At 45.6% G+C, this 23155-nt stretch overlaps 1 protein-coding gene across 1 annotated transcript in view; it reads right to left on the reverse strand.

Moving 5' to 3' along the window:
• The window catches only part of SLC2A12 (solute carrier family 2 member 12), a 59870-nt gene extending 37491 nt beyond the window's left edge, over positions 1–22379 (reverse strand). Inside the window, exons 1-2 of the mRNA XM_043592417.1 lie at positions 21949–22379; positions 1051–2382 (exon numbers count right to left, since the gene is read on the reverse strand). Of these exons, the coding sequence (XP_043448352.1) occupies positions 1051–2382; positions 21949–22063 (1447 nt within the window). The 5' untranslated portion in view covers positions 22064–22379. The remainder of the gene's footprint in view (positions 1–1050; positions 2383–21948) is intronic.
• Positions 22380–23155: the final 776 nt, after the last annotated feature.

The following is a 23155-nucleotide window of genomic DNA, read 5'->3' on the forward strand; positions in this document are numbered from 1 at the left end:
GTAGATCACCAGAGCAAGCCCTAAAGTGACTTTCTTTCTAGGAACATTGTCAGGTCCTGGAAGCAGAAACCTAAATTTGTCCATGAGATTCCCTCTCCTTCAACATAGCCAATGTCTTCTCATGTTCTTAAGCTCCAATATTTCCTTTTATCTGAGCAACTCTGCTTGGTCCCTGATCCTTGTAAACAACAACAGCAAAACTTTGTGGGAGAGAGGAACGAAGAAAGGAAGAGGGAAAGAGGGAAAGAATGGGGAGAGGGAGAGTTGTAGGAGTTGACTTATACTTCCCTAAAGAGAGGTTTGGATTTTGTGTGTGAGGCTAAAAGACGAGGAACTGCCACCAACAACCTGTTCTAGAAAACCGTAGAGTTTGCTCAAGAGAAGTGTTTGAACTTTGTCATTGGAGTAGACCAGCTATATAAAATAAAACAACCGTGTAGCTATCTCCCTGTAAATTGTTTATATTGTATTGAATGGGAGTAACTTAAGCTTACTCCTGCTTAATGAGTAAAGTGCTCAGGGAGGTTACTCTGGTGATAAAACATACAGTACTTACAGGAATAATCCACCCTCCTTCCCAACTCATCGTTCCCTGTTCTTCATTATTACTGAATGCATCCACCAGTGTGTCTTTGAGAAAAACTAAAAGCTTGATTTTTTCCTTCCATTCACGAAGACACTCAGGAATGATATGGGAGAAAATGTTATTCCAGTAAACTGCTTTCATAAAACACAGATTTCTTGCACAATACTCATCTTTTGAGGTCTGGTTTATCCCCAATCAATTGCTATTAAATTATCCTCCTGCGACAGATAATGGAAAACTAATCCTTCTGTTGAATACCAGCCCTGCGCATCTCACAAGAGAGGTATGAGCCAAGCATACTTTCCACATGAGTAGAAATGTCAGGTGGCCAGTATTATCCCCATCTTACGTCTAGTAGGTTTATGTGCAAGGTACCATAGCCATAAGACGTTCTGATGGCCAAAGGCAACAAGTTAGCATTCATAAGGGCAAAGAGGGAAGGAATAAAAAAATAGGATACTTACTTGGTCCTAGACCAATGGAAAAAGCAGCAACATAAACAAGCAAGCTGGCTAAGGAAAGCCATTTCAAGAAAGCTGGGACGTCCGCGGGATCTGTGACTATCTGGTATTGAGCTTGGCTCAGTCCAGTATTTGGTAAGTGTGTCACTCCTTTCTTATCCATGTCATTTCTCATGGGCATTAGGGAGCTTTGGCTGCGGGCAGTGAGCTCCTTATAGAGCTCTCTAAGAGTGTCATCACTGGCTGACAGGTTTCCGGGCCCATAGAACACAGACTCATCCAATGATTGGTTGACAGGGCTATGGCTTCTGCAGATATTGGTGAAGTTCATGGGGATGTTGAGATTCACGATGCCCATGGTCATCAATGAAGCTGCCATCACAGAGGAGCCGATACAAAGGAAGGTTTTGCTCCCAACGTGGTCTACAAGAAGAGTGGCGGGGATGGTGCTGATGACCTTGACGACCCCAACCCCAGTGGAGGCGAGGCTCGCTGCCTCATTGCTTTGGAAGCCAACGGACTTCAAAACAGTTGACGCATAGAATAATATGTTTGGCTGACCAGTGACTTGCACAAAAAATACCAATGTTAGGCCTATCATTATCCGGGTCCTCATGTTGTCCTTTGATCGAAACAGATCCCAGAAACTATACTGATATTCATCTTTCAGGGAAGATTTGATCCCAGTGAGTTCCTCAGTTGTATCTGAGACGGCTCTCAACCTTCTGAGAACCTTGCTAGCAGCTTCCTCGTGTCCTTTCATCACCAGAAACCGGGGACTTGGAGGCAGAAAATACATTGCAATTGCCTGCAAAATTCCCAAGGGAATGACAAGGCCAAACATGTACTTCCAGCCATGGGAAACATTGGCAAACGCATAATTTGAGATGTAGGCAAAAAGTATGCCGATGACAATCATCAGCTCATTCAGTGACACAAGCAGGCCTCTTCTGTGTTGGGGAGCAATCTCTGCGATGTAAACACATGTGGCAATTGAAGAGAGTGAAATGGAAACCCCTAGAGCAACGCGTCCCGCTATGAGGACCGTGTAAGATGAACTGAGTATCAACACCAGGCTTCCGAGTCCAAGTAGGCAGGATGACAAGATGATGGCAGCCCTTCGTCCATATCTGTCAATCAGGACCCCTCCAGTGAGAGAGGCGAGCAAGGCCCCCATGAGGAGGGAGCTCACAACCATCTCCTGCTCGTGGCAGGTCAGGGCTAATAAGGTTCTTATCTGCAGAAGGGCTCCAGAGATGAGCCCAAGTTCATAACCCACCAGGAGGCCACTGACAGCAGCAGTGACGGACGACAGGAGAGTAAACATGCCGCAACCTACAGGCAGAGAGGAGAGACAGAGAGGTCAGTTCTGCACCATTAGTTTAAACATTTTATGTCTGAATGGAGACTCAAGCTTGTGTGCGTAAGCTTTTCGGAGCACTGAGTATACACACACGCACATTAATATAGTAAAGTAATATATTAACAAAAATGATTAGATATAAATGGAAATATCCTTTTTCTTTCATTTTTGGAGGAGAGGGGTGAGGACATTTAGGAAGTCATTTCCTTCTATTTGTGGTGCCACTGTTGTTTTTCAACAGCTACGCAAGATAAGCAGATGACAGATGATAAAGACTGAACAAACGAGCAACCCCGTTTGGTTCCTGCTTTGGTGTTGGATCAGAAATTCAGCCAGCCCAGTTCCTCGGGCCCCATGGCAGGCTTTTCTCTAAAGGCAAACCTCCAAGGCAGAGTAGAAAGGGTAGAAACCTCCATTCCCCTTGTGTACCCTGGGGAAAAATGAACCACAACCTCCAGGAAACCTGCCCTCATTTCTCCTTGGTCACATCTGGCCACAGTTGGCTCTTGCTGAAATATGAGGGTAGTGTGTGTGTGTGTGTGTGTGTGTGTGTGTGTGTGCGCGCCTGTGTGCGCGCGCACACACACACGCGCACGTGCGCGTATGCCTTAACAAAGTTAAGGTTGTATCAGAAAGAAGGAAGAAGGAAATGGATGCAGGGGAGGGAACCAACAACATCCATTACTTGCTGTGAGTACGGAGGAAGGGGAATAGGACTTGGGGGAAGAAGGACAAAAGGGACTTCATCTTGTTTTGTTATTTTTAATGTTAACAACTGACGGAAAATAGCAAAATGTTCACAGGCATTAATTTTCAGAAGTAGGTAGGAGGGTGTTTATTATATGTGTATATCCGTAGTTTGTCAAAACAGGAACAAAACGAAACAAAAAGTAACCGAGGGCAGCGCAGGGAAGAGCACTGCAGGCACAGGAAACAGTAGTTTGCAACTGAAAGGCATGACACAGGAAAGCAAATTCTGGAACAGCTGGGCAGCTAGTACATCATATGTGGGGTGCAACCCCAGCTTGGAGAAGTAAATAGGATCCAGTAAATCAGGGTAGACACAGAGGGCACACTTCAAACAGAGCCCTGCAAGTCACAGTGACACCTTTTATTTATTTTTTAAATACTTATTTCGGGGAGAACGTAAGCAGGGGAGGGGAAGATAGAGGGGGACAGAGGATCTGAAATGGACTCTGTGCCGACAGGCTGACAGCAGCGAGCCTGATGCGGGGCTCGAACTCACAAACTGCAAGATCGTGACCTGAATCGAAGTCGGACGCTCAACCGACTGAGCCACCCAGGTGTCCCACAGTGACACCTTCTATTGTTTTCCAAGTATAATGGGGCCAATGCACACTGAATAGCATGGGGGGACTGACACCAAGTTTCTTGCTGCTGGGTGCAGACTAGTTCTTCCAGAAGCAAGACTGGTAACAGAGAAAAGTGTGTTGCCTTAGAGTTGACAAGAGATGATAGTAGCTTGGATGTTCAGAGTAGACCTGGAGACACGTAGACAGATTCAAGAGTTAATTTGGAGGTAGGGTGCCTGGGTGGTTCAGTTGGTTGAGCATCCAATTCGTAATTTTGGCTCAGGTCATGATCCCAGGGTCATGGGCTCGAGACCTGCATCGGGCTCTGCACTGAGTGTGGAGCCTGCTTAAGATTCTCTCTCTCTCTCTTTCTTCCTCTAGTCCCCTTCCCCAGCTCACAAGTGCTCTCTCTCTCTCTCTAAAATTAAAATAAAAAAAAAAAGAGTGAATTTGGAAGTAATAACAACTACACTTGCTTGTGAATTGGGAGTTAGAAGGAGAAGAGGTGGGTCAGAGCCCAAGATGGCTTCCTGGTTTGACCTGTTGGTTGAGTGATTTTATAATGTTCAATACCCTGTGGACAAATATGTACGTGGGATTCAGCAGCATTTATTTGGGATTTAAAAGCAGGGGAATGAATGAAATCAGGTAGGGAGGTGAAGAGAAGAGCTGAAGAAGGAGGAGTAGTCCTGGGACCTGGGGAATGCCGACATCTAGAAGACAGACAACAGCAAAGGAGTTGGAGAAGGAACAGAACTGAGATGTGTACAGAATAGACTAGAAATGTGCATGGGCACACAATTATCACAGGCTGAGCAAGGGCTATTTAAGCCTGTCATTGTGGCGGGGGAGTTAAAAATGATGTTCAGCTCTAGGAAGTGAAGCAGGTCAAATAAAGTTGGTCTGAGTCTCTTCCCACCAGAAATACCCAAGGTATTTTACATCTCCAGGATCCTGGGACATAGGTGACTTCAAAAAATAAATCTAAAAAGGATTGAACATTTAGATGGAGGAGCAAATAAAAGTGCAAGAACCCACAATAAAATAAAAGTAATTCATGAGCATAGTGAACATAAACTATTAAAGTGAAATTAAATTAGCAATTTATCCAGCTAAGTAAAAAACAAATATTTAGCACCAGTACATGGAAGATATTTCTGTAGGTAGTGGGAAGAACACACACACACACACACACACACACACACACACACAGAGAGGGAAATAAGGACAACCAGATGTAGTTATATAGTTGCCCCCAAGAAACCCAAAATTCTGGTGATATCTCTATTATCTATTATTTATTATGCAGTGTTTTAGTTTTTACGTGCAAAATGGCTTTAAAGTAGTCTCTTATAGTGGCTCCTGGGTGACTCAGTTGGGTAAGCATCTGACTCTCAATTTCAGCTTAGTTCATGATCTCATGGTTCATGAGTTCCAGCCCCACATCAGGCTCTCCTCCTCCTCCTCCTCTGTCTCTGCTCCTGCCCCACTTTTTCCCTTTCTCTCAAAATAAATAAACAAATCAACAACAACAACAAAAAAGGTACTCTCTTATAAGATCATTCATGTGCTAAATTTCCACATATTTCCCCCCCATGTGATCTTGAAATCCTCAGCAACATATTTCTCTATGACAAGGAGAATCGGGTCAAATTCTCACATTTTGATAAGAATATTGTATTACTTCGTATCTCTACCTCCCACTGTTCATTTTATCTATTATTTTTTAAGTTTCTTATTTTATTTATTTTTGAGGTGGGGGAGGGACACACAGAGAGAGAGAATCTCCAGCAAGTTCCACACTGTCAGCATGAAGCCCAGTGTAGGGCTTGAACCCACCAACTGTGAGATCACAACCTAAGCCGAAATCAAGAGTCAGATGCTTGACTGAGCCAGCCAGACCCCCCAATTTTATCTACTTTTGACATATTGGTTAGCTTTTATATGTTTTGGCAATTGGCCTCTGCTATTCATATTAAAAAAAATAAACGACATTGAAGAATGAAACACTTGTAAGGCAGATTGAGGGAGGCACCCCAGGAGTGGATTTAGAGTGACACAGGGCAGCAATGAGGGGATACTGAGTCAGGGACATGGCAGAATAGATGCTGCAACTGCTTGAGTGGCAGAAGATTGCCCTTGGCACTTCGCCCTCTCCTTCCCCTCTTGTTTCCTCCCTTTGTTAGCTGGGAGATAGTGTATTCCTACCAAAAGAAAGACTTCTTGACATACCAGATTCCCTTCCTTTGCTGCTCTATCATGTTACTTCAGACAGAGTCTGAGGTGGGCAAGTCACAAAGCCTGCTCCTTATACTGTGGGGGAAATGCTCCTGACGGAAGAGAGATCCAGCTTCTTTGTCCACTTTCTGGACTTAGCTTCATATGCTGATTCTTTTAGTCAGCGTTCACGGGACACGGACAAATTGGGATGTGTGCAAAGGGTCTGGAAACCATCCCAGTTTGTCAAGGTCCCTCTAGATACCCAGCAGCTAGCGCTGAGTATAATTCCTTAGAGTTACAATAAAATTATTTCCATATGAATTACTAAAAAGTCTTTTTACAAAATTACAAGTGTAAAAGTTTTTTTTTTAATTAATTAATTAATTTGAGAGAGAGACAGAGCATGAGCAGTGGAGGGGTAGAGCGAGAGGGAGACACAGAATCTGAAGGAGGCCCCAGGCTCTGAGCTGTCAGCACAGAGCTCAACATGGGGCTGGAACTAGTGAACCACGAGATCATGACCTGAGCTGAAGTTGGACGCTCAACCAACTGGGCCACCCAGGCGCCCTGAGTTTAAAAATTTTTTTATATATCACAATATTATCTATCTATCTATCTATCTATCTATCTATCTATCTATCTCTATCTATCTGTCTTTCTGTCTGTCTATCTAGGGAGTTGGCCTTTATTTTTTTATTTATTTATTTAAAAAAAATTTTTTTTTCAACGTTTATTTATTTTTGGGACAGAGAGAGACAGAGCATGAACAGGGGAGGGGCAGAGAGAGGGAGACACAGAATCGGAAACAGGCTCCAGGCTCTGAGCCATCAGCCCAGAGCCCGACGCGGGGCTCGAACTCACAGACGGCGAGATCGTGACCTGGCTGAAGTCGGACGCTTAACCGACTGCGCCACCCAGGCGCCCCTGGGAGTTGGCCTTTAAAATCTTAAAGGGTGCAGAGGACATTCTATGACCCTATTCCCACACAGGGGGCATACCAACAGGGGTGATATGTCACAGAATTAAGCTAAGGGCTTAACTGTGTGTATTTCATTGAGGGGCCTGTCCTCCCTGAGATATGCTTTAAGGGATCCTGACCAAAACAAATTTCACTCATCTTGGTGCTGCTCCTTGTTACTGCTGAAGTTCCCTTACAGTCTCCAGCTGCCCATTTGGGATTTTGAATTCCAACGAGCCCGTGGAAGGTTAGTCCCTAATCACCCTAGATTGTAGCCCTGTGACACCTCAGGACTTCCACGACAGGACATTTTCCTGGTGCTAATTTACCATAAAAAACAGTGAAGAGACATAAAAAGTGGACTTTTTTTTTTTTTTTTTGATGATGATGATAAAAGCAAGACATTATTCTACGGATGCCAGAAGGTAGAAATAACTTTTTCAAGAAATCTGGCCATGAACAGGAGGAAAGAGTGTGTCGCAGGCAGGTGGGGTCTGCCTAAACACAGATGAGAGAGTTTGGGCAGCTCGCTGGACCCAGAAGCAGCAGCCGGTCCTGAAGGAGAGGGCAGGATGAGGAATTCTGATGAATGCCTTTTCAAAGAACACCCAGCCCTGAAGTCAAATACCCTGCACTTCACGTTCATGGTGACCTTTAGCATTTCTATCCCATTTGCTCATGGCCTTGCTCAATGGGGGGCCTTTCCTTAACATTCAAGGAAATGGCCCCAAAGGGGTCACAGGGAACTCCCAGCCTTTCGTGGACATCACAGAAATGGCGACTATGTGCGGACTCACACCTGGGACCCGCAGTGCTGCTGGGTCACGCCTACTTCTCTGTCTTGCTGCTTCGCTAGAAGTCCAGCAGCGTCCCTGTTGAAGCCACGACGCCTGTGCTACAAGGTAAGGAAGTAAAAGCACTTGCGGAAGATGCCATCACAGCCACGGGGCCTCACGTACGTGCACAGAGACCCACACGGAGGGCACAAAGGGCAGGAGCCTCCCCAGGCGAGGCGAGGCCACAATAGCTGCATTGTCCGCCGCGTGTGGTGACTCACATGAAACCACGCTGTCACTGGCTCGCACACGACACAATTTTCCATAATATTTGCGTTTCTGCCTGCTCTCTGCTTTCCTCTCTTGCCCCATATGTCTGTTCCAGCCTGGGTACATAATGGGCGCACCATGAACACTTGTCGGCTCACTAAATCCTACAACAGACGGCAAAACGTGCACACACAGGTTCCTCTGGTAGGCAGCCAGGGAATTGGACGGCGTGCCCCGGTGCGAATGCCTCTGAGGTTTCAAAGAGCCCCCTACTTCACGTTTTGCTCGGGGGGAAAAACTTGCAGTGGCCCCCAAATGGCCTTGCAGATGTGGTCTCCCCTTTCTCCACTCCTCCTCCCTGAATATCTTCCATCCCAACTCCTCTTTCAAGAGTCATCCCAAGCGCCACCTCCCCCAGGAAGGCCACCCTGCTCGGCCTTATTTTGCGAGCTTCACCCCTCACCCCCCTGGGCTCCTGCCGCCCAAAGAATGTGTTTCTAGTGCACCTGTCATCTTTCAAGGTGCTCACTTATTTACCCATTTGTCTCCACCTGTTAAGCCGAACGTCTAAGAACTCTACTTTCCTTATGTCTGTATTCTCATCTGTGGTCTTTGGCGCAAGGTAAATACTCAGTAAATGTTTGCTGAGTGATGGAATAAATGAATGAATGATAAGAGCCCTCCAGAACACTGATCCTTGGTCCTCTCCTCCCCAAAGTTCTGTTGGCAGACTAAGATTAAGGCACAGTATTATGGAATGGTTAGCATTTACAACTTTATATTTACATAAATGCTTAGCATTTGAACAGCATAGCATTAGCATTTCTATAAAGCTTTCAGCACTATTTTTAGCCTGTTAATATAGCACCACCGGAGACACCGTAAACCGTTTCGTTATCACTCATATATTTATTCTATATGAAACGTGAGCCCCGTGTTCTCTGGCTGTTCAGACTCACTGTTTAGCAGCACCCGTCAGGGACTCGGGTTTTCAGCCCCCACAACAGTCTCCAGACACCGGTTCCTCCCAGCCCATCCGGACTACTTGCTGTTTCTGGAAAATGCCATGCACTTTCCCAGACTTGTGCTTCTCTTCCAGCTGTTCCCCCTCAGGGTATGTCTCTCCCCTAACTTCAGAGTCTAGGGGAAACCTGAGTCATCTCTGAAGATACAGTTTGAATATCGCCTTCTCTACAAAACCTTCCCAGACGCCCTCTGGTTAGCGTTAATCTCTCTCCTCTCTCTTGCCTTTCTGTCCATGACCTTACAGCACCCTGGATCGTATTTAGTTGCGCCCGTCTCCTGCCTTAGATTGGGAGCGCCTTGAGAGTAGGACTGTCGCCATCAAGGGACAAAACTCATCAAGGGACCCACACAGGGCCTGCCAGGAGAGCTCAGTACAGACTCCTGGTTGTCACGTGGGGGAAGGGCGCTGGCCCAGAGAGCTCCCCCAGGCCCAGAGGGTATGGCCCCTGGAGAGTTGAGGTGTGCTGTTTCCACCAGCTGCCAAAGGTCCCGGATGCTGCCCCTGGGCCCTAGACCACGTGTGGGGCCCCTGGTGGTGGTAAATACTGGGCACTAGCCTGCATCTAGTCCCCCTCCCCTCCCAATCCCCCTTAGCGTACAATGAAACTCAGCCCAACAGAAAATTTGGCCTCCCTCTCTACCTGCTATTGTTTGGCCTTTCAAAAACAAAAAACGATAGGAACCTTGCTTTCTTTTTCATTTTTCAAATCTCAGGTTTGATTTAGTAGTACGTATACAGCCACCCTTTCCGGAAACCAGGCTTCTCCAAATTCCCTGGGCTAGGGAGGTACCCAGAGGGGACGCTGCTTACACTGGCTTATTAGCCCTTCCCTTCATCTTGCCCTATTAACTCTCTTTTTCTGCCTGATTATTCACAGGACTTCCATTCTTTTCTTTCTTTCCTTTTCGCTTTTTTGCCTTTCCGTCCTTCCTTCCCTCCTTCACTGTGAGACTTCCGCCGGGATAAGTCTGGCTACTTGTTTCTTCCACGCTTTTCTGCTTCTACTTGAGTTCTTCTACTCAGGAAAGATTTCTTCTAGTATTTTGGGTTTCCCCCTATTTGTTTAGTAATAATTATTTATGTGTTATTTATACATATTCATCTCATTTCCCGCCTGTATCTTTTTTTTTTTAATGTTTATTTGTTTTTGACAGAAAGAGAGCACGGAACGGCGAGGGGCAGAGAGGGAGACCAAAGCACTGAGAGCAGAGACCCCTTCGTGGGGATCGAACTTACAAACCATGAGATCATGACCTGAGCCAAAGTCGGATGCTTAACAGACTGAGCCACCCAGGCGTCCCCACTCTCTGTCTTCTTGTCCTGCTTATGTGCCCCTAGAATAGCCTCTCCTACGTCGCAGATCTCAGAATATAGTTCTGCTCCGGCGGCGTTAGTGTCCTCACGCTCATGACAGGTTCACACAGGCCTGTCTGCACCTGTGTCCTCAGCTCTGTCTTCACCTGGATTTGTTCTCGTCGTCGGGCGTTGTCCTAATCTCTTTTTTCAGAGTCTACTCTTACAAAATGTATAGAGAACAGAAAACAGATGCTTTCCAAAAATGTATGTATGTTTCCTATAAAAAGAAATCTTAAAATGCATCCTTCGCCTTTGTATTTAGAACATACTTGCCAGTGGCCAGATTTGTTGCTTTCTCTGTATCCAGCCCCCAGATCAGTTATGATATTTTTGACCGTAGGAAGCCAAAACCTAAAAAACAAGGCTTTAACACATTGTGGCGTTCGCTGTTTAATTGGTGAGAAGACCGAGTTGAGTTTGGTGTCTCCCAGGATTCATACTCTATCCATTCTTCTGTTCCTGCCTCCTCAGAGGGTTGGCTTTTGCCCCTGGTTTGTCACCATAGGTGCAAAGAGGCCGCCACAGCCCCAGGCTTAAGATTCTCTCGCAACCAAATTCAAAGGCAAATGACGGTGTAAGGCCTCTTCCTTTTTTTCATGGAGGGAACTTTCCAGAAGCACCCTGGAAGAGGATGGGCTTCAGAATACGCTAGCCCCGGAATGTGGTGCCTTGGCTTATTGGATGCTTTAAGCTGAAGGAGTTTGAGAAAATGGCAGAAGCAGGAGGGTCCCTCTGGCCTTCTCCCTGTCCTTTCCCCCTGAAGCAGGCGACACCCTTACATGGGAGGTGCCCTCCCCACACCCACAGGAAGGGAACAATCTTATCTCTGAAGACAGAGAGAGACCACGAAGGATCCGAACAAACAGGCCTTGCCCAGTCTCCCCAGTTCACAACACTTACCTCACACACCTTGACCTGTCATTTGCTCCGCGGCTGTCCACGCTTCATCAAACAGAGCATAACAACACTCAGGTTTAACCATTCCTTACTCTGTAGTTCCCGAGGGCTCCCGTGTCACGTAGAACTCGCATTACATTCACGTGGATACTTTTTCCCCTCTTAATCTGTCTTTGTCAGTTTAATTTTCAGACCTAGCTGAAGACTTCCCATCGTGTCTCATTGGCCAGAAGCAGAGGGCTCCCTGGTCAGACTTGGCTGCAAGGGAGCCTGAGATGCGAGTCTCTGAATATTTTAGCTCCCCAGATAGGAAAGGCAGAACATGAGAAGGGAGGTGGAACAGCTGTTGGGTCTTCAGTGTCTTACATACCTTATTCTAGCCACCCGGCTGCCATCGAGAACGCCTCTTAGCGAGACCGGGGGGAGCACTTGGTGTGCAGAGCGACTGGCCAAATCTCTGATGCCTGGAAGTAATTTTTCTGGTGGGACGCCATTGGACGGAGGCAGGACTTGTATTGCTTCCGTGTTTTGGTCCCCTGACTAGGAAGAAGAGATACCATTCCTGCATGATTTAAAGCAGTCTGGAAAACCAGTACGGGCAAAGCTACAACTTCTGGAAGGCACCGTTCCAGTGGCTCATCCAGGCTTTGTCCTTTCTTAACACTGATCTCATGTTCCAGAACTCGGTGAGCCGCTGTCTTTCCTATCTGCCCAGAGTTGCTGAAATCTTGGAAACTGTAGCCCCTGAGAGAGAAAGAGAAGTAACGGCAACGGGATGCCTGGGAAGATCGGACCGTGCGGCAAAGCTTCGACCCTCTGCCAGAGTGGCCCCAGGGGTCTGTGGCGATGTCTTCCCTATATCTGGCTCCCGAAAATCCTCTCCATTAAGGATGTGCAGTGGGAGTTTGTGCAAAGCTAAAATGTTACTGCCTTTTATACATCAGGCCCATGTTTGTACCTAACTTTGGGTTAAATGCTAAGCCATTGATGAGTATCTCTGGCTTTTATGCTTTTGTGACTTTACATCTCTTTCCATGTTTTTATGGATATTTTCAACAGACAGTTAAGGGGGTGTGATCTGGAGAACAAACCAGCAGCCACGTCACCTGGAGACGTCTGAAGACTCCACCACGGAGATTCTCAGTGTGTGCGAGTGCAAATGAGCGAGGGACATGTGAGAATTCACAAAATCTTTAATTAGTGAACGTTGGAAAACATAGTAACACGTGTATCTGCACTCGAAGATTTCAAACGTATGCAGATGTGATGGAAAATTATAAAAAAGTTCAAGTTCCGGTGATGGCACAGTAGCGTCCCTTCAGTCTATATTTTCTTTTTTTTTTTTTAAATTTTTAAATGTTTTTATTTATTTTTGAGACAGAGAGAGACAGAGCATGAGCAGGGGAGGGGCAGACACAGAATCAGAAGCAGGCTCCAGGCTCTGAGCTGTCAGCACAGAGCCCAACAGGGGGCTTGAACTCACAGACCGTGAGATCAGGACCTGAGCTGAAGTTAGAAGCTTAACCGACTGAGCCACCCAGGCGCCCCCTGTCAGTCTATATTTTCTAATCAATAAATATAAGATGGCAGAAACTATTATGTGAGGATCTAAAGTTGTTTAAGGAGTTGTTAAAGGGGTCTACATACTTGAAAATGACTGGGAATCATCCGTAGTGCATTTAAACATTTTAAATTGGGAAAATACAATGGGAAGAGAACAAATAATATTGTAAAGGCTGTGGATGTAAAGCTCTTAGGAAATGCACTTTATTTACTAAAAATAAATACCTGCATGGTCATCTGGATGTTAAGGGAGAAGTGCATGGGGCAAGTTGATAATATACAAGTGGACTATGGGAAAGAGAGAGAGAGGAAAAAAAAAAAAAAAAGGCCGAGATGTTTTATATAACATAAGGGAAGAATTTTGAGCTGTGTGTGGATGTGTGTGTGTGTATGACAGAGAGAATTCAAGAAAGACTGGCCAAGAATGCCCAGAAATGGAAGAAATTGAAGAAAAATGGAGAAATGGAAGAAAAGGTCCAGACAGGTTATCAAGTTGTGGGGGAGAGGACGGGGATAAGGGAACAAAAGGGCCACAGGCCTACAGATTTTAGGAAAGTTGGTTTACAAGAAATTCCCTATGGTAGATTTGACAGGATAATTTTAAAAATGGGCTCACCAAACATTTATTTGGATGATAGCTGTCTGCAAATCGTAGTAATGATCCACAAAGAGCTTATATGAATGGGATTTGAGAATGTGAAGGAAAAAGGGCCATGATCTGCACATGGATCAAAGCAAAGATAAGAGAAAAAGACTAATTGTAGGAAGTGAAGGTTAAGAATCCAGTGGAGACAGGAAGTTGATCAGAAGAACAGCAAGGCTCCTCAGGTATCCTGTGTGTGCACAGTGAGGGCGGCGAGTAAGAAAACATGTGGACTTAGCCTCATGGGGGATGGAACTGTGTTTATTTAAATATTAAAATAATGGTGGCCCCATGAAGCTGGAGGACTTTGACATGCAGATAAGGTTTTCTAGAACTCTCTAATTCTGTCCCCACTACCATCATTTTCAGAAACTTGCTTAGTTTCTCTAAACTGATATGGTCTCTTCCTAAGAATGCTTCCTCTCATGGTACTTAGCACACAAAGGTTTTGTGATATGGTCCCTGCTTACATCTTCAGATTTCTTTGTCGTCCTCTGCCCTCCACCCTTCTTTGAACTCTGTGCTCTCGTCACACAGAAATAGCTGGAGGTCCCTGAATGTGCCATTTTGTCTTCTCAAAACTTGTACGCAAGCTGTTTTCTCTGCTTATAATGCTCTCCGTAAATGCAATGACCTCAGTTATACCTTCTTGACTCAACTTCACTCTACTATCTTCCAGAATCCATCAAAACCTGGCTGAGCTGCCCCATGGGCATTAGTACGGCATTATATCCCCGGCCACCTCCTCCATCCTGGGTTTCCTGAACTCGTGTCTCTCTCCACCAGTTGGTAATATGTATCGGCATTGCATGCATGTCTCTTATTCACCCTGGACCCGGCTGTAGCACGTTTGCTAAACGATCATCTTATAATTATTTCGATTCTGGTAAAATCTGGTAAAATCTACAGACACGGATAATGTTCTACATATTGCTTTGCACTCTGAAGTATCCAGCATGGAGTAAGTGCTCAATATGTACTGCTGAATTCCCATGTTCTTTAGTTTAGCGGAACAAATGCTTAATTCATTTGCTCATTTAACAGCTCAGCTTGTACTATGCGCCAGCACCATGTTGGGCACAGATGGTAACATGCTCATCTGGATGAACAGTGCAGTCAGCAGGATGGTCTTTATGAGCACTGTGTTGAGAGATTTCCCAGGTTGCATCTGGATTTGGTAGCTCAAGATGGTGGTGCTTGTCCCACGTGCACGTGATCCCTGATGGAAAAGGCATAACTCCTACCTCTTAGGAACAGTATTTTCCAAGCCCACAGTGCTTGCGATCCTCTCAGAGCTCTGACAAATGTACAAGAATGTGTATTTTATCTAGGAGCTTATAACCTTATAGCAAAAGACGTGTTGCATGGAAAATCAGGGAGCTAGCTAAAATCGAATGCAATAAAGTTCTGAAACGAGTTTAGCAGGTACCCCAAATCAAAGATCAGATAACAGAACAGAGCAGGGAGTAGAGACATTGGTGCTGGATGGTATTACGGGTCAAGTGGGTAAAACCGTGGATTGGATCATAGGATACTGACACTCTGATATTATCCATGCTACCTGGAGTGAGTCCCTTTGGTTCTCTCCAGGAGGTACCCGGGCTTAAGGTGAAGGTACAGTCAGGAATCAGAGTGCCTGATTAGTTACCAGCTAGATTGTGACATGTCCCTTAACCTTTCTGTTCCTCTGTGTCCTCATTCCTAAGATAGAGATAATAATATTACCTACTTCATAAAGTTGTTATGAGAATTAATGAGGCAGAAGAATGTGTTGGGCATGGTAGTAACCATTTGGTTCTCCTGGCCTCAGTTTCCTTATCTGTGAACTGGGGATAGTAGTACCTCATTGTGTTATTGTAAAGATAAGAAGGAATAATAGTAATAGAAACATTTGACCCACAATAATCATTCAACAGAAATTTGTGTCGTCTGGATCAGTGGGGTAAAATCTCCATGACATGGAAATAAACCTTTGAAACAGTCTCTCTTACTGATAGCAAAGGAAGTAAAATGATACCTTGTGTCCAGCATAACAATTATGCCTTTTCATAAATTCTTGAATTCCTTTGTTTTTGGTAGTACCTACATAATTGGGTTTATACCATGAAAAATTCTTCCCGTGAGTTTGCCTGGGGTTTCAACAATCTTGTTTCCCAATGGAATTGAAACATTTTATTAGCTTGGGAATGCTCTCTCACCACAAACTGATCTTAATCACAATTTATTTCTCTGTTCTTAAAAGTCTTGCTGGGGCACCTGGGTGGCTCAGTCAGTTAAGCCTCTAACTTCAGCTCGGGTCATGATCTCCAGTTCGTGAGTTCGAGCCCCTCATCAGGCTGTCTGCTGTCTGCTTTCAGCATGGAGACCACTTCAGATCTTGTCTCCCTCTCTCTTCTCCTCCCCCACCTGTCTCAAAAATAAATAAACATTAAAAAAAAAAGTCTTGCACCTCTGAGGCTGAGATGCCATTTCAGGCTGTTTTCTAAATTAACATTGCACATTGCTCCCAGCACCAACTTCCACAAAGTATGGAAGCAGGTGCATGTAGAACAAATTTTGGAGAAAATTATATGGACATAGCCAACAGCCCCAGAGTCTGCCTAACTGTGCCAGGCAGACCTGAGTCATGAGTGTTCCGGAGAAACAATTACTTCCAAGGGGAGCACAATTTAACAGCTTAAAGGTGAATTACACTTGATTTACTCAAGGAAAAAAATACTCCTGTAAGTCAAACAAAGGACTGCATTTTTCTCCCTGGTATTTTGGCAGAACAACACAAAGTAAGGGATTGTTTGAAAAGAATGAAACCTACTGAAATTAAAAGGATGTAATATATTATTTTAGTTTTATTATTACTCCTATACCTCAATTGTATAGAAAAATTAGTATATCACTGAAGTATAGCCATTTAGCAAATGTATAAATGAGTGTGCTGTGTTGTGTGTGTGGGGTTTTTTTGGTTTTCTTTTTTTTAATTTTTAATTAATTAATTTTTAGGATCCTATGGGATTAGCAGTGCTGTGACATAGGAAGTAAAACGGTACCAATGAGCCAAAAGAAAACAAAATTAAATTTTAAAAAACATGTATGATTTTATGATTTACTGTAAAGGTTATACAGCTGACTCTAAGTTTCAGCTGGGAACTATCTGGGGTGATTTCAAGTCCTCTGCCTTGAACGGAGATTAGGTACCTTCTGAGGGAAGACGGGATGAGAAATTATCCTTATTTGGTATTTGGTCAAACAGCCCCTTGAAATGAAGCCCATTCTAACCTTCCCCCCCCCCCCTTTCTCACCGTACCTTGGTATCTTTTTACATGGCTTTTATTCTCTATTTTATTCAATAACTCATCTTCTTGGGGAAGACTGTGCCCGAGGAAACCATTGAACTAGGGAACCCAACTCTGCTCAATTTAAGAATCTTCTACAACGAGTTCTGGCTCACAGTCTGAGTCAGTAGGTGTTTTGCTGAGAAGCAGAAACTAATTGCACACTAACAGGGGGCGGGGGGCAACTGGGAGCTCTCAGAACTTTTTAAACCCTGAGGCTAATTATTACTTGGTTCCTACTACTGAGAAAACGCTACCTACAAAACCAGATTCAACAACTATTATTGAACGAGAAGACAATCCCACCTATCTACGGCAATTAAACATTGCATTTTCAAATTGGCTGACTCCCCTTGGATTTACACATTTAAATTGGAGTTTTCCTCGGGCAGCTACCGGGTGGGTTTATTTTGAGGTGTTTTTGGTTTTGCTTTCATTTGTTTGTCTGTTTTTTTTACCCGCTAACATAAGATTTAGCCCAGCAAAAAGTACCCCCTTGAAAATTCACAAACAGTAGAAGTTAAGGACTACCACTAGGCATGTTCCTGGGATCTCAGAGGCCTCAGCTCCTGTGAGCAATCTGACCAGACTATGGGTGATATTACAAATATTTCACAACGGGGATGGGGCACTGACCCATCAGAAGAGGCATTAGCTGTAAAACCAGCTCAGGCACAATGTGTCTGCTGACTGATTTCAGTCCTCCGGGTCAGTCACACCGCTTGAAGGCTTCATCCATGTCTGCCAGGCCCTGCCTCCTGCAGGCTCCCTCCAGTGCATGTCCGCAGCTGTGGTGGCAGCCAGGGGGTAGCCTGTGGAAGCAGCAACCTCTCTGCCCTCTCTAGGGCACAGCCATTTCCAAGGGAAACAAGAGCCCTGGCTGTGTGAGCCCAACACTACCGGGAGTCTGTGGTGAAACAGCTTCCGCCATGTTGGCTCAGAGCCTTCTCTCTCCCTAGATCTCAGAGAAGCCATTTGCCTGGCCCTCACAGTCACAAGGAGCCTCAAACTGAGGCTTTTGATGTGATTTCCAAGTGAGGTTAAATGTACAGTCATAGAGATAAGCTGACTGAAGTGAAAAGGGAGATAATCATCTTTAAATCTGTTCTTATTTCCAGACAAAAGAGTCGACAGTCTCTCAGAGATTCACATGTCTATCAATCCTGCCATTTCCTTGGCAATATCAAGCTGTATAGAATAGTTTTTTTTATTGTTATCAGTCATCAATTTGTTAAATGCCTGTGTTTTTAAAGCACAATAATCTGTGTCACAGGTTTGGCCACTTTTTAATGTAGGGAAAGCCTGGGAAAATGCTAATGGCTAAGACCTGGGTCTTCCCAAAATGACTGGTTTGCTGTTAGACTTGCCCTTCTCACAACCAAGGCTCTGTTAAGAGGTCGAGTTGATTGGCCTGACTTGCTCTTCCCTGGGGACAAGGTTCCTTCTAAAGTCTGCTCAACTCTCTTACAGGTAGACTGTCCATCGGGCTGCCCAAGGAAGCCTGAGAGAGCTGGGCCTGACTGAGTTTAAGGGGGCCTGGTTCAGGCTAACCCTGGGAACCCAAGACTCAGTAGGAGCATAGTAAAAATGCCCCACCCTCAAAAACATCGCCTGCATAACCAGAGTAGTGACAGACCTGTGGTTTGCTAATGTGGTCCCACCCAGGACCCAGCTCAGGACTACAGGAGCTAGGAAGGGATCAGGGAGCAGCCCGCCTCAGGCTCTTCCTTTTGTTCACCCCCCCTTCCACTAAAGAGGTGCCATGATTACCTCTCTTATATACTGACCACCTACTTCAGCTTTTCCTTTGTCGAAAGGAGTTTCACAGCTTTAAACAAGTTTGAAAACAACTGCCTTTGGATACTCATCTGATTAGCCCAAGTGTACATTTCTTAAATCTCAGCCTGCAGCATTGTGGATTTAGAAGGGTCTCGGGGGGGGGGGGGGGGGGGGGACGAAGCCCAGCCCCTTCAACTGGGCCAGTGAGTCCAGCCAGTGATACTGATCTGGGTTCCAGTGCATCGGGCAGCCGGGGCTCCATTGCTTGAGAACTTGCACTCATACAGTGAATATTGTTCTTGGTCTCTGATCCTTTGGGCAGGTGCTGGTGGGGTAAAAAGGGCCTCAAGGAAACTCCTCTTAGCCTGATCTGAAACATGAAATTGGAGGGGCGCCTGGCTGGCTCAGTCGCTTAAGTGTCAGACTTCGGCTCAGGTCATGATCTCACAGCTTGTGAGCTCGAGTCCCGCATCGGGCTCTGTGCTGACAGATCGGAGCCTGGCGCCTGCTTCGGATTCTATGTCTCCCTCTCTCTCTGCTTCCCCAGTCATGCTCTGTCTCTGTCTCTCTCTCCCCTTCAAAAACAAATAAACATTAAAAAAAAAAAAAAAAGAAACATGAAATTGGAAGAGTCTGCAAGACCCATCTGCTGAGACAGAGGAACAGGCATTCAGCCCCCCAGGCCAGAGACCTCAGGGTGAGTTTTGCACCAGCCCTGCGAGAACCTGGGCCAACCACACATCTTCTCTCACTTGTGTGAGATGTTGTAGCACTGTGCTTTTCTAATAGCACCCACACAGCGGTCGGCTCTAGGCTCCAGGATTACGAATTGAGCTTAACGCTGCCTATAAGGTCAGTTATAACATGCCCGTGAATACTAAAAAAAAAATTACTAAAAACATACACGCTTTATGTCGTAACTGATTGAAAATGGACTTAAGTTCGTTAGCTTGTAGTCACTGGAACAAAGACTTCTTTCCAGTTTCAGAGGAGGTGGCCGGGTGAGATCTGCCAACACTTTTATTGGGCGTAAGAGCGTTAGGAGGCGCTAACATGGAGTCTGGAAATTTTTGTGTGGATTTGTTTCTCAGTATCTCACATGATCTAATTACTTTGTCCTGGGTTGTATGACTCATTCGTCTTTGTGCTTTAATTTCCCCATCTAGGAATACAGAAAAACTTGTATCTTCAAATGCAGGACTAGGATGGTAATTATTTTTTTTTTAAATTTTTTTTTCAACGTTTATTTTTATTTTTGGGACAGAGAGAGACAGAGCATGAACGGGGGAGGGCCAGAGAGAGAGGGAGACACAGAATCGGAAACAGGCTCCAGGCTCTGAGCCATCAGCCCAGAGCCTGACGCGGGGCTCGAACTCACGGACCGCGAGATCGTGACCTGGCTGAAGTCGGACGCTTAACCGACTGTGCCACCCAGGCGCCCCTAGGATGGTAATTATTGAGCATACGTAAATACTCTGGATTTCCTGGATGAAACTATGGGAATGTACAAAGAGGTCACCAGAACGATTCGACACACATCATTTCATTAAAACCTCAACATTTTCATAAAACAGACTACAGTATAATCCCAAATCGTACAGCGAGCCTGCAGTATGCCTTCCGTAGGTACAAGTCCATACACATAATTGCCTTGGATACCACGACGCGTCTGAGACAACGAAAATTTGTACTAATAATCCTAAAATGTTTGTATCCATCTAAATATAAACTCTAGCACAAATCAAAGCTTTATTCATTTAGGATTTGGGGGAGACGTTTAGGCTTCCTTTCTTTTCTACGTAATAAAGTTTCATTTACAATTAAGTTAAAAAATAATTTACCGTGTTTATTCATTTTATCATTTCTTTGGAACACAGCTGCATTGTCGGTTGAATCTTGTGCCTTTCCAAACACTAACACCTGTGACCTTCCTGCAGGATGACCGTGACCTTGCGCAATTTAACCTATTAAGAGTACATGGTGCTTTCAAAGCCATATCAGAATGAAATAGTCCATATTTTTAATTGTTGCCGTGGAGGCCCCTTCAGGACAAAGTTTCTTTTCATCCTCTTTGTGACGTTCTCACGGGCTGTTTAGCGAACGCTTTTGTTGACATGGCCACCTGAGCAAGCTCGGCGGTTCAGTCTTTCAGGAACTCGGAGAGAACATTGCAACTCTTTCCTTTACCCTCAAATACAAGCTTCCCTGGCCTGCTTGGAGACGGAGGAGCCAGGAAGCACCCTTGGAGAAAGGGGTAGTTCTGCTTAATCGAGGGAGAGGCCGTCCTGAAGGATGACCTCAGGTACTCATTCTTGACCAGAAGTGGGGAAGTAGGAGGAAGCTGAAGGGGGAACAGGGCAGGGAAGAATGACAGCCTCTCATTGTGGAAGAGCCAATCCATGCCTCCGTCAGAGGGGTCGTGGATTCAAGTCCAAGATCAGACAGACCCATGAGGCAAACGTGATTTGATAGATCCACTGCAAGGTGAGAGGCACGTGCCTTTTGAATCAGTTAGTGTTCTGGATTGTTCGTGAAAACTGGCCATTTTCACATTGGCCGTTCCAATAAGTGGCCTGGGAATCTATGGTAGGCATGGTGAAGGGGCACAGAGCTGAGGAAAGCTTCAGAGAGACAATGATCTGTGTTCGATTTAATTTCCTATTACGATTAGTTTCCATTCCTTTGGGAACCAACTAACAGAGTAGGAAAGGCTAGCCAAGAGCTTGCAGTGCGTTTGTGGGAACTGTAAATGTGGAAGTGAAGGAAAGCATTTGCTTGAGCAAAGATAACTGGAATGAATTAAAACTTTTTCCAGTTTCGCCTCCAGAAGGAGAAAGGATTCAAGGACCCTCAGTTTCAAAGGCGAGTTTGACAGTTAGGCAGGAGCAAACGGAGCACAGGTTTGAGGCTTCCCTAAGGCTCAAATGCTCAAATGCATTACCAACTAGACGCTGGGAAGTTAAAAAAGAAAGTTGGTGTTCATTGATTACGTAACTAACAATTTTCCGGAGCCTACTTAAAATACTGACTTAAAACATGGTGGTTCTCCATATTCCCTCGTTACAGATTGCCCATTTGTGGCAATCAATGAAAAAGTGTGTGTGTGTGTGCGCGCGCGTGTGTGTGTGTGTTTACACATGCGACTCCCTTGCCAGTCACTCTTCCCCAAATGAAAAAGAGTTACACATTATGTCAACACAGTCCACGGACCCATCGTGCCAGCAGTGGGACTTCAATCTCCACGTTACAGCTCCTTGCCTCTCCTCCTCCCACCGGATCCCGTTCCCTTCTCTCCACGCACCGTGCACGCTCACGTGTACACACACACACACACACACACACACACACACACGCGAGCGAGACCCGAGCACAGCTTGCTCCTCCAGCCGGTCGGTGCCTCACTTTACCTCTGGCCCCGGGAGGATGCCGGCTGCCGCTGGCCGCGCCGCTGCCGTCCGTCTCGGCCGCTCTCCCCTTCGGGTTCAGCAGAGCGGGGCCCTCTCTGTTTTCAACAGGTACCATGGTCGCGGAGAAGTTACAGCCGCTCCCGCGGCCCCGAACCACCCCGGCTGCCCCCCGTGACAGCGGCGGTCACTGTCCCCATGGTAGCATGCTTAAAGAAGGGTGGAAAAAAAAAACAAACTTCGGGCAAAGCCAATGTGATTTGTAACCAACTTTGTTTCTATTTCCGAAGGCTTTGCCCTTTTCGGTGACACAGGCTGTTGCTATTTGCAAGCAGCCTATCAGAGGCAGTGGGAGGGCCGTGTCTCCGAGGATTGTTTTTGCCTTCAGATGCGGAGTTGGAAGCAAGGGGTTAAAAGGCCGGGGGCGCTCAGGGTTTGGCCGCAAGCTGGGGTGGGGGGTGGGGGGGAGCTCTTGCATGCCCCGCACCTTTGAAAAGAGGCAGAGAAGAGAAACCTGCAGATTTAAAGGGAAGCTGAGAGGGACGGCCCAGAATGTTCACAGATGGTATCACTTAATCTTGCAGAGAGGGGGACAATTTATGCAAAGACATACCAGAAGGAAAAGTGTGGCAGTTTTTCAGCAAGGCTGTTACTCCAAGAGTCGTGATACTCACCATTTAAACAAAGCATAAGACAGCTTTGCTGTTTCGGCCTGATTTTGCTCTAGGTGAGTGTGGTATGCACTGTTCCTCCACAAGGCCCGTCAGACGGATCCAGGCCCGAGACCAAGCGTGCATGAACTCATACTGCATAGATTCTTTCGACTTTTTATACCCTGGGATGATCGCAAAGTAATCCAGTTTATTTATGCATAGTTGTCTTTATGAGAGGAACCAACCGCCCCCCCTCCACCCCACCCCAATCTTCGTCAGGTTGTGTGATTGCCTGCTTGTGGGAGGAGGGTGTTTCCAATTCAGAGACGTCAGACCGATGACCCATTGTGTGAGTGTGGTGGCCATAGACTCGGAAACAAAATCAGGGAGTGAGAAGAAGATTTTGCCCCCCCACCCCCGATTGGTGAATATTATTTAGATAAAAAGGTCTTACAGAGTTGTGATGTTTTACCTTCGGCTGTATGTTTCAGCAAGTCATGTTTCGCGAAAAATCTTAGGAAATTGGGATCGTTTTAGAAAATCATTAGGCGTGAAAA

This window comes from Prionailurus bengalensis, chromosome B2, assembly GCF_016509475.1.
Source record: "Prionailurus bengalensis isolate Pbe53 chromosome B2, Fcat_Pben_1.1_paternal_pri, whole genome shotgun sequence".
In the NCBI taxonomy this organism is placed as follows: Eukaryota; Metazoa; Chordata; class Mammalia; order Carnivora; family Felidae; genus Prionailurus; species Prionailurus bengalensis.